The sequence below is a fragment of the Poecilia reticulata genome, linkage group LG4 (assembly GCF_000633615.1).
Source record: "Poecilia reticulata strain Guanapo linkage group LG4, Guppy_female_1.0+MT, whole genome shotgun sequence".
NCBI classification, from domain to species: domain Eukaryota; kingdom Metazoa; phylum Chordata; class Actinopteri; order Cyprinodontiformes; family Poeciliidae; genus Poecilia; species Poecilia reticulata.
In genome coordinates this window covers 25676488-25688552 of record NC_024334.1, presented here as the reverse complement: position 1 = coordinate 25688552, position 12065 = coordinate 25676488, and the positions used below count along the sequence as shown (strand labels likewise).

The window sequence follows — 12065 nt, the reverse complement described above, 5'->3', positions numbered from 1 at the left end:
ACAATAGTCACCCATTTAAATCCAAGTTCCTGCTTGATTGATGTCCCTCAATAATACAAAGTAAGTTAAATATACGGAAAGTTATTGAAATAAATCAGTTTATCGTGTCTACACCAAATCATTATTTTTCAGCTATTTGTTCAAAGACAGCACTGTGTTGATACACACTGTCTAAAGTGTGTGTGTGAGATGGTGTGTGCGACAGATTGCCCGTGACACTAGAGGCCTCAAGGGGGTCGAGAGCCCATCGTCATTTAGAGTCGTGTTTGGTTTGGATGGGTCTGCTGGGGCAGAGCGAGCAGCCAGAGGGGATGTAATGCCAGAGGAGAGACAGCCAAGGCAGATAGCTGTAATGAATTAGATGGTTGTGTGTTTGCAGTCGGTGAGATTGATTGACACAAGGAGTTTGTCTAGAGAAGACTGCCTCCAGGAAAATCAGTTCAGCATCAACAACAGCAACCTAAATCTTTCCCATTAGCGTGAAACAAGCAGGGATAGTTTCAGCTCTCCAAACGTCTTTCCTCTCGTTCTATCTGTCGAGACATATTTCACCACTTATTTCTCTCAGTTCGCCCGTTGGACCTCCGGATTTTTCTCCGTCTTTTTAAAACCGCTTCACCTTGGCCGTATGTCCATCCGGCGGCTTGTTTTTGTTCCAGGAATAGACTAAATGACTTGTCTTGTTTGGGCTCTGCATATTTAGGTACTGATGTCAATAGAAATATCAGAGCACGATCACATCAAAGCGTTGTTGCCATGGTGACTAAGTGCCATCGTTCTCACTTCAGGAAAGAGAGAGGGATAAAGTGAGAGAGAGGGAAATGGCCGGACGAAAAGCTAAAAATGTGGCTTGGATGGTGCAGAGCTGAAAGAGTGTGTGACTGCAGATTGTAAGAGATTAAAAAACAGAGTTTGCATAGGGGCGATGCTTGGTGAGATCATAAGGTACAGTATCTCTGCGTTTAATGTTGCATGGAGGACAGACGGTGAGAGGAAGCAAAAAGCAGCCAGGAATATTGATTTATTGATCCGTGTATGCACTTGAGCAACTGTGCATGTCTTTCTTTATTAAGGCTCTTTATTTATAGGTATGGTTTACTGTGCCGCGTTTGTCGAAGAAATAATAACGTTCCCGTGTTGTCCTTCTCTCTGCAGGACAGTGATGGAGACAAAAGCGAGGACAATCTTGTGGTGGACGTCTCCAATGAGGCAAGTTGCTGCACTAATATCGACAACCTCATGCTTGCAGTGGCTCTGCCTCAGCATGATCAGCTCACTCTTCCCATCAGCTCTTTCAAGACTTGCAAAAAAATTTTCAGTTCATTGATTTTTTTTTTTCTTTTTCCTTTGCTCTCGCTGCTCTCATAAACCAATTTTTGGCTGCAGCAGATGGCTGTTTCATGTGCAAAAACTTTAATAGATTTCTAGTACTTTACCCCAAGCATCACTGCTTGCCAGATATTCAGTCAGTGAGTGAAACTGAGCATTTAGAAGCCTGTTGCTTCATTGTTCCTTGCACTAATTAAGACTGAAACAAGTTAACCATCCATCCATCCATCCATTTTCTTGCACCCTTTTTCCCTCAGTGGGGTCGGGAGGGGTGCTGGTGCCTATCTCCAGCCAACGTTTCGGGCGAGAGGCGGGGTACACCCTGGACAGGTCGCCAGTCTGTCGCAGACAAGTTAACCATATCACGTAAAAGGTTAAACATCTCAATGGTTTGAACATTACAAAAAATAGCAAAAAATAATCCTAACTCAAAAAATGCATCACTCACAGGTTTTCTTTTTTTTAGCAGTTCTGACTCAGGGCAAATATTACTAAAGATTTGTTATCTTTCCAACCTGTAAAAAAGGTTTTAATGCAAATAACTCAAAATTAATTGGATGTTAATGTAGTCTGAATGGCCGTTTGCTTACTATTTTCAGATCCGAAGTGGATACTTTTATCTGTTTTCTTTTTACATACAGAGATCACTTGGACTTTGACAAGCAAGATGCAGTATTTTTGTCATTGTTATTAATTGGTTTTTATCATCAAATAAAAATTTTCGAAATTGTTTTTTAGGTTTTAACTAAAAATAAAAATCTGGTAAACTTTCATTAAGGAAGTAGACGACAATATTTTTTATTCCTTGGGGTAAACGGTGAGTATAGGCTGGTTGCAGAGGAACCGACCAGATAATTTCATCCTTTCTGCACATAGTAGTTAAAATGTGCAGTTTTTATTTGGCCTGGTTTTCTGCTTTTTATCCTCCGTGTGCATGTGAACGTGAAAGGAGTCAGTAGGTACGTTACTCGCTCAGCTGTCCGCTGCAGTTTCCTTGTACATAGGGAGAACTCTTGTGTAAGCTCATTATCAGCTGCCACTGTTTGTGCTCCCTGCTTGTGAAACATGTTCACGCACACATGCCCACATGCCGACACAACACATACATTCACAAATACTTTCCCCATCGCCTCAAATCTTTCTCCTAGGAGTGTATTTTTGTCCTCCGTCTGCACTCTCGAGGCTTCTGTTCTTCCGTCTCTCTGCTGTCTTCTTTTTCTCCGTTTCTTTAGCGCTCTCCCCTTCTTCTCCGCCTCCTCCTCCTCTCATTAGATAACTACAGTCTGGTTAGTTTAATATATGCAAAGCCATTTATGCCCCTGGAAGATTTTAGTTATTTTAATACCTCACGCTGTGTACCAAAATATTTCTCCTCTAAGCCTTGTGTAACTTGATTTTGCTAACAAAAGCAGAACTGGTCTCTTGTGTGATTTAGAAACTGCTACAAAAGCCGACAGGAAGAAGAAGAAAAAAAGTGACAAATGTGGGTTACGGAACCAAAAAAGAAATACTTGTTTTTGCAAGGACTTCTTTGCAATGTAGAGATTCCACACGCATTTACATAAATGTGCCTGTGCGTGGGTTAAAAGTGTAGTTTGAAGTGTGCATGCATGCCGGTGCGTGTGGCACAAAATGACTGCTGATCACTGTGACCCACTGTGAGAGATGTGCCTGCTCTGTTCCGGGGGAGGCAGCGCTGGCTCAACGGTGGCTCCGGTGATGAAAGCATCTGTAACATACAACATTATCTCCAGGTCCACATCCTGCTGCAGCCACGCCAGTGACAGTCTCTTCTCTCTTGTGATGTCCCCTGAGCTCTCGCTCTATTTAAAGGTCCAAGTAGGAAGATGATCAGTATAAACGGCATAACAACAGAGCTGCTGCTGGCTGCAGCAAGATTGAAAAATTACCAAAGAAAGAAACAACAGCGAATGCAATAATTTATTGCAGATATATCTATAGCGTAAAACTTTGTTTTATTTTCAGCTTTTGCACATTCAATTGGACTTTTAGTCAAAACAAAATAAATTGTGCACTTTATAATGTCCGGTTGCACAACTTTTAAATTTGACTGGTCTTGCACAGACTGGTAAAATGATTGGAACCAAGTGAATTGTTTTTACTAAACATGTTGAACCACTTTGCGTTGCTTATGTTGTGCAGTTAAACTGCTGAGGTCAAATTGGGGAGAGTAAATTAGCTATGTGGAACCACACCCAGTTTTACTGTCAGCAACAAGAGCAATAATGGGGAAAAAAACAAAACAAAAAAAAAAACATTTTTGTTAATCTTTAACAGAAAATCATTTACTTTGCAAAGTAAATCAGCTAGTTTTGTCAACTTCATGTCCAGTGCATTTTACGTTAAAATTCCAAGAAATCAGCATTGATTAAAAAGATCATAACACGTGAACTTTAAACGCTTTAAATGTTTTTGCAACCTTACTTTGTTCATTTAGGAGCCCAACTCCCCCTCCGGCAGCCCGCCTCACTCCCCCCATGGGAACGGGCTGGACCGGGCACCGACTCTGAGGAAAGAGCTGCCTGGTTCCTCGAGTGCAGGAGAAGCGCCTTCCACGCCAAACCCCCGCAGCCCCACCCCAGGGAAGGCCAAGGACTCTGCACAGGTAAAATATGACACAAAAAGTTCCTGCACGCACTGCAGCTTGTTTGTATAGTTGTTGGATGCTAGACGTTATATCCAGTGTTTTTTTGTTTTTTTTAAATACTTTAACGATAAAAGAAAACGTATTCAGTTAGTCTGCATTGGTTCTTCATTATTATTATTTAATATATAAAATATATGATTGACATTTGTGTTAATAAAAGACAATTTTATTGACTACTGTTGTAAAACTGTTCCAGTAGCTTTATGACTAAATCTAAAAAAAACCCTAAAAACTAAGGAGTATATTTTTAAAGTGTTGATGAGCTTCAGTGCTAGACAGGGAGACATGTTTTGGTCATTCTGGTTGTTTGATCTCTCCACAGATGGATAAGTCCCAGTCTCCGCTGTCCAAGTCTGGCACTCCGTCCCCATCCCATCGTGAGGCTCTCACCCCGGGATCAACAGGAGCGCCCGGAGCTCCAGGCCCCAGCACCTCCTGCCTTCGTCTGGTCAGCAAAGCTGCAACAAGCGCAGACCCACTTGGTGAGAATTTTATTTAAAAAGTTAAATAAAAATAAATAAATAAATAAATTCTGCCTTCATGTTATAGCTGCACACAAAACTAAGGGAAAAGAACAAACCTAATATTTTCTTCATCTCATCAATTGGAGAGGAAACTTGGCGCGTAACTGTTATCTCTCAAACATATCTGAACAAGTTAATAAACTTACCATAATTAAAACTTAATGGAGTTTTCGATTCAGCTGTTGCGACCTTGGTTAGATTTGGACCCAGTCTGTCTCTGTCCCCCATCTCCCTCTTTCCCCTCAGCTTTTATTGATTTTCATTATTGTTCTAAATGTGATTGTGTCATTGATATCCCCAGTTCTTAGTATTTAATTTATGCCATTCTAACTGAATCAACTAAAAAAAAATTAGTTTTAATCTTTTAAAGTTTTGGAAATGTCGGTCTAGTATATGGAAGCTGAGATCTTTTGCCAGGCCAGTACGAAGAAGAAGCAATCTGTTCAACTCAGCCCCTCTGTGACTCATGTGTTTGTGTGCTGCACATGGTTCCCCCTTCCTTCAACCGCTCCCTCCTCTTTTCCCTGCCTCCCCAGCTCTCCGCAGTCCCATGTCTGTGCCCCCCGGTTCATACCCGGCTCATTTTGGCGTGGTGTCCCACGCAGGGCTGAACGGGGAGCTGGCCAGCCCGGGGGGATTCGGAGGAGCTCTGACTCTCTCTCCACAGATCAGCGCCGCAGCCAGCGCCTACTCCCGCAGCCCCATGGTGAGCAAAAGGCCCAAATTATTCTTCTCTGTCAAGGTTTGATTTATGATTCAGATCCAGCCCTCCCGACTGTCCCGGTACTGTTGAAATATTTGATGAATTGGCTCTGCATTGTCTGTATCAGCGCACTGCATTCGTTATGCACTCAGAGTTGTCATGTTTACAATGTTTAATCAAGTTTCATAGAGAGAAACATCTGTAGGGAAGACAAAGTTTCAGGTCGGCCGCCTCTGACAGGAGGTTTTACCTTCTCACATTCCTACATGTAATCTGTGTCACGTCTATCTGTTGCATCATTCACCCGAGTACCTAGGAGTTCAAATGAAGTGAATTGGGCCAATTCACATTTGCTCTGTCATTGTTGTGAAGCCAATGTGTAAATCGGTTCTTTAAATCCATGTCAAGATGCATTTTATTCTTGTATTTCTTCCAACCAGGTGGCGTATGACTCTCGGTCTCACCTAAGAGCTCCCGGCCTGTCCTCCTCTCTCCCTGGTTCCTCTGGTGGAAAACCGTAAGTACATACTTACACAATTTACAAGCCTACATGTAATATTTCTCCCAGTTTGCGTGCAGCATAAACAAAAGTCCTCCTAGATTAAATCACAAACCCACGATTCAGCGTATTTTAGATTTCCATTGCTGAGACCAACTTTTATTTAACTCTTTAAAACTTGAGGGCTTTCTCTTCTCTACATTCGTTTCAGATGTTTATGTATTTAACGAGGTGACAAATTCATGGAGTGACCAGGGTTTTTATCCAGCTGCATGCAGTGCGAATGTAAAATGTTGCCACTTTCCTCCACATTTTGCTGCACACTGTCAGTCATCTGGATGAAAGAGGATTACATTCTAACATACAATGTCAGGTTATGTTTTTGTGGCTTAGAAAATAGTGAGGAATCACATTAGTGTGATGCAAGGACAACTGATCACAGGAGCTGAGCGGAAATATTTACTCTCACATCGATTATGACCACGAAACGGCAAAAGTAGGACTGAATTCATGTTTTTGACTTTGTGAAATGAGCCGTGGTTTTCCGTCTTCTTTGGCCGCTGGTTCAGGGAGTTTTGCACATGGTTTGGTGATTCTGGTGTCAATCGAAACAGCAGAGCTTCGGTTTTGATAATCTGACATGTAGTTTGTGTAGCATGATGGAAAATTACTACAAGTTAACATCTGCTGATCATGTTGTATTAAATGCCTGTGAACTTTCACCGAGAGAAACCTGTTGGGCTACACACACCAGGTTGGAAGTTGTTTTGCTGCAGCTGCAAGGGAACCAGACTGACTCTCCCATGTTTTGGATTCCTTACCTTGGTATAAAACCTATGCGTTGTCTCTGCCTGGCAGAACTTTCACCCAGAACTGCTTCATTATTGACTGACCAACAAGCTCTCTGTATTGTGCACAATATATGAACAAACCTGATTGAGTGATTTCACCTGATTTCAGGTGAAATCACTCACCTGATTTGCTCGGTAAGATAATCTTTTTTTCACAGCATGTAGATTGGACCATGTTAGGCTGTCGTTGCTGCGTGTTTTACCGGATATGCGTCTATAGCACATGTTGAAGATGGGTGGTGTTGATTTAGAAATATTGTTTTCATAAGTGAGAAGAGCTTTTGCCTGTTATGTGGATAGGAAGCATGCCTATATTGGTTGATGTGTAGCATGTGTTTGGATTGACCTTGTTGGCAGACGTGTTGCTGGACCCAGGAATGGTCAGGAAGAACGGGTTTGTGAAAATGTGTTATTGTTACCCGAGCTTCTCATGTCATGGGCTTTGATGTAAAAAGGAGCTTAGATATCTATTTTTCTTTGTTCATCACTGTCTTCAGCAGAGGAGAACATGCTGGATGTTTTATTATTAAAACCAGCTCTGATAGGTTTTCAGGTGACTGGCGCATCTTTAGTTCTGCTTTGGAATATATTCCGCAGTTTTTAAATGTTTAATGAAAAACACATTGTGAGATCTCCCTGATGTAGTGAAACAAAGTTTTCCGTTAGATTCAAATTTGTCCTGTTGTATGGCGAATTGCACAAAAATGAAAACAAAAATAATGAGTCAAAATTCAAGAAATCTTTAAGGAAAGGACTTGCTCATGACTGTAAATGTGTTACCTAAAGTCCAGCCACTGACGGAAAGACCTGCAGTGCTCACACACATTTTTACTTTTTATGTTGTTTGGCAGATCCAGCTATTTTGATATTGTTCTTGTCTTACAGAGCAGCAATTCATCTTTGTGCTGCTAATTTGAAATCATAAAACAGGCCTGGCTTCCAGCCACTGCTCTATTGATCGGCCATTAGCGGTGCCACGCCGCCTCTGCCTGTAATACAATCTGCCATCATGCATTTGCGCCCACAGCTGCTCTGAGCTCAGTAATTTGCCCAAATTTGAACAAACACAGTTTTGCAACTTTCACACCAATGTGTGAGCTTTCTGCGGTTCTTATTGAATTTTGTTGCTTTTAATTGTTGCTGTGCTTTTGTGCGCTCATTGATTGATTTCATTTTAGTACATTTTTCCTTCATTCTCCTTTGCATCTTAAATTCTAAAAAACAAAAAAAAAGAAAAATCTGTTTTTCAGTTTTTTATTTTCCTCTCTCCTCTTCCCAGCGCCTACTCGTTCCACGTGAGCGCCGACGGCCAGATGCAGCCGGTGCCRTTCCCCCCCGACGCCCTGCTGGGCCCGGGCATCCCGCGTCATGCCCGTCAGATCCACACGCTGAGCCACGGGGAGGTGGTGTGCGCCGTCACAATCAGCACCTCCACACGCCACGTCTACACCGGAGGCAAGGGCTGCGTCAAGGTGTGGGACATCAGCCAGCCGGGAAGCAAGAGCCCCATGGCCCAGCTGGACTGTCTGGTGAGACATGATGGATGAGGGGTGAAGGGGAAACCTCTTTCAGAAAATTATCCTTAAATTATCCCGACCACTTCCCCTCCCCTCCAAAAAATACAATAAAATCACATTTCAGACATTTATTGGATGAGAGACCAAAAATGATTAAATTTAATAAACTAGGTCAAGCAAAACCCTACTTTCACGGAAAGTTTAAAATCAGGTCAAACTCAGTTCATGATGCACAGAGGCAACGGTGATCAGATTTTTTGTGTTTCTTTTTTAGTAGTTGTGTTTCTGATAGCAACATTACTAACAGAGCGATATTAATTGCCACTTCAAATGGTAATTTGATATAAGGAATCACATACCAGCAAAAAAAACAAGTGATAATTTCTTAAAATTAAAAATCTGGGATTAGTTTTCAAATTTTACTGGATAGAAAAAAACATCCTTGACACAAAATATTTTTATTAACCAGCTGCAAATGTGWTAGATTGTAAAACATTTTTACAAGGGCATCTACAAGAGTTACTTAGCTATTTTCTTTTCTGTGCTCTTGGTGGTAACCTTTCTCCTTATCTTTTCAAATCAGAACAGAGATAACTACATCCGCTCCTGTAAAATCCTCCCCGACGGTCGGACCCTGATCGTCGGAGGCGAGGCCAGCACGCTGTCCATCTGGGATCTGGCCACGCCGACTCCCCGCATCAAGGCGGAGCTGACGTCGTCCGCCCCGGCCTGCTATGCCCTGGCCATCTCCCCCGACAACAAGGTCTGCTTCTCTTGCTGCAGCGACGGCAACATCGTCGTCTGGGACCTGCACAACCAGACGCTGGTCAGGTAGGAGCAAGAAACGTTTAAAAGTATTTCGATTTGATCTGCTGTTGAAATTCATGGAAGAGGGAGAAGTGTAAGAAAAGCATGAAGGAAAAGAAGATAACCTTTAAGGAGTGTAATAGGAGAAGGAGAGAGATGAAGGATAAACTTGCTACAGGGGGTATAAAGAGATTAAAACAGCCAGCTTTGGCATGACAGGAGAGAAAGAAACACAGGAAGAAGGGGGAGGGAAGGTGCTGAGGTAAGGCTCACGAGGACTGGCAGGAAAAAAAAAAGGATCATGTGTGGGTGGGCTCAGGGCAGTAAGTGCTGCAGGGAAAGAGGGAATAAAATATATTCATTCTGACACCTCTAGCAGAAAAGAAGCAAAGACACGCACAGAAAGCAGAGTCTGCAGGATTTGCGTATTTGCAGGTGTGTGTGTGTGTGTGGGGGTGTGTGTGTGTGTGTGTGTGTGTTTCTCTTCTCTGAAGCTCTTGTGTGTGTGTGTGTCCTTGGCAGGCAGTTCCAGGGCCACACAGACGGAGCAAGCTGCATCGACATTTCCAATGATGGCACCAAGCTCTGGACGGGAGGGCTGGACAACACGGTCCGCTGCTGGGACCTGAGAGAGGGCCGGCAGCTGCAGCAGCACGACTTCACCTCACAGGTAAGAAAAAGAAAACAACAAGAAAACAAAGCAACTTAAACATATATTAATGCACTAGAAAGAAAAAAATCAAAGTTATTTGATTGCCAGAAGTTTTCAGATGAACACCTTGAAGGTGCTGTTTATTTAATAAGTGTTGCTTAGGGAATGGCAAGGTTAAAGCAAAGCTTTTCCACATGTGTAAATAAATGTTTTGAGTGAGAAAAGATAAAAAAAAAATGTTTATTTAAAACAAACCCTTTTCCAACTTTTAATGATGGAACTGAGTGGGATTTGTGTTGCAGTCTGTAGCCCAGGAAAGAGCGTATTTTCAAGAGCTGGGTAGGTGGAACAGTGTATTGTACTGCCTGGAAGAAAATAAGTCTGAAATGTGTGTGGATTTATCGTGCTCACCCTGAGGACTGCTGGGTTGTTTGTCACCAAATCCTAAAGTATCTTTTCGATCAGATATTCACAATTAATGCTGTTAGAAATAGTTTCTTACATATGTTAGGTTCTTTGGACTTCATTTTGAAATACGGGAATGATAACGAAACTGGCATAATTTAACTTTTGCTCCTTTACAAAAGTTTAATTATGCAGAGATGCAGTATTTTTTTGCTTTGTAATAAACTCATGTTCTTTATGCCTCACGATCAACTGAAAGTTTTTCACAGGGGGTTGAAGTTGACCCACCTGAGGGGAAAATCACAAACCCTAACCACTGCAATCTTTACGGGATTTTGAAATGAGTGTGTCGTAGTGATATTATAAGCACAGAGAGCTTCAGAAGCAGCAGGAGTCTGTGATGCACCAAATGATCTTCCACAGTCTGTAGGATCTTACAAATATAATAATTAGCAGAATCTAATGCAGATAACAACATGAAGAGGATCGGTCAAAACTGTGATTGTATTTATAACTAAATAAATCAGGACTGTAACACGAAACTCAACTTGCATGTTCCATCATTGATCTGCTACATGATGCAAATTGTAGCCCAAACCCTTTTGGTTCCTTAATCTAAGCTGCATGTTCTGGAAGCACACAGTCTTAAAATGGTGTGTTCACTAATTGACAAATGGATGATATTTGTTTTATTTTACTACTAGCTGATTACTGTGAGGACCAATCCTGATGGAAATACATCCATTAAGGCCACCAGTTAATATCTTGGTGAATTTCTTTAAACTAAACAAAAAATTACACAGTGATTGTTTCTTTTTTTCTTCCTCTATCTGCATCAATTACCTATTCAAATAACTTTTGAGCTTGTATCTTCTCTTTCTCTAACCCTTCCATCTCCTGTTTCCCAGATCTTCTCCCTGGGTTACTGTCCCACAGGCGAGTGGCTGGCTGTGGGGATGGAGAGCAGCAACGTGGAAGTGCTGCATGTGTCCAAACCCGACAAGTACCAGCTGCACCTCCACGAGAGCTGCGTCCTCTCCCTCAAGTTCGCATACTGCGGTACGCGCACAAGCATAAGCATTTTTTTTTTTATCCTGCATTTATGTATCCTCCAAGAGCAACTTGGAGACCAGTCCTCCCTGGACTCCTGGTAACGTGCTGCGCTGTGTGTTCCTGTTATTTCAGGAAAGTGGTTTGTCAGCACAGGAAAAGACAATCTGTTGAACGCATGGAGGACACCATATGGAGCGAGCATTTTCCAGGTGAGAGTTGAGCTCTGTGGCTGTTTATCCTCTACACAAGTTAGATGCAAAACAATACGCAGCACATCCAAATCCAAATGTTCGTGTTTGGACTTTTGATTTGGGAATGGCTCATATGTTTAGATTGTTGGTGACACATTTTTATTCAGCCTCCAAGCAAAAGAAAGATGGAGAAGCATTTTAAATCGAAAAGAAAATTGCTGACCTAAGGTGACTTTTACCGGTTTATCAGAGGGTGCAGGATGCCAAACCTCAACACACACACACACACAGAAGCAGCACCCCTATGTCATAATTCCACCTAGTCCAGGTGTTCCATTCCAGGCTAATGGTGAATCACGCATATGCAGAGATGCAGTATTTTTAGCTGAGCCAGTACATCTGTGTGTGAATGAAATGAGAGAAGGGAGATGAAGATCCATTTAAGCCGAGTATTCTGTGTGTGTGTGTGCGTGTGTGGGGGTGCGTGTGTGTGTGTGTTTAGCAGTGTGGCTGTCATATTTGTGTAATCTTCTGTGGGCAGCAGGGTTGGCGGCTCCTGTCTCTCTCTATGGACCGAGAGGAGAAGGCAGGCTATCTTGCTTTGTTATCCAAATGCCAAACGTTGCTCCTGCCAAGCAGCTCCCTCCTTTCAGCATGTTACACAGAGCTGCTCTCTCCTCCCCCTCCTCCTTCTTGCTTAATGCTGTCTTTTTCTGTTTCTGTCTCCTTGCGTCTCTTTAAAGCCACACTCATCTCCTGATTGCATGTTTTTACTCTTTTTTTTTTCCAACCTTGAATTTCTTTTTTTTTTTTTCTTATCTTCCCCAGATTTATTTGAACCATATCTTAATTTTTCCTCCGCTCTG

The 12065-nt window shown here is 42.2% G+C and overlaps 1 protein-coding gene across 5 annotated transcripts in view; it reads left to right on the top strand.

The window, feature by feature from the left end:
• tle2b (TLE family member 2, transcriptional corepressor b) overlaps positions 1 to 12065 on the top strand; it is a 101802-nt gene that overhangs the window by 83429 nt on the left and 6308 nt on the right. For 4 of the 5 annotated variants that reach the window (XM_017304388.1, XM_008406949.2, XM_008406947.2 and 1 more), the window contains 10 exons: positions 1156 to 1209; positions 3788 to 3955; positions 4320 to 4479; positions 5058 to 5227; positions 5665 to 5741; positions 7854 to 8103; positions 8675 to 8922; positions 9421 to 9568; positions 10864 to 11014; positions 11141 to 11217. In XM_017304388.1, coding sequence (XP_017159877.1) covers positions 1156 to 1209; positions 3788 to 3955; positions 4320 to 4479; positions 5058 to 5227; positions 5665 to 5741; positions 7854 to 8103; positions 8675 to 8922; positions 9421 to 9568; positions 10864 to 11014; positions 11141 to 11217 — 1503 coding nt within the window. The remainder of the gene's footprint in view (positions 1 to 1155; positions 1210 to 3787; positions 3956 to 4319; positions 4480 to 5057; positions 5228 to 5664; positions 5742 to 7853; positions 8104 to 8674; positions 8923 to 9420; positions 9569 to 10863; positions 11015 to 11140; positions 11218 to 12065) is intronic. The other variant, XM_008406950.2, reaches the window with a different exon arrangement.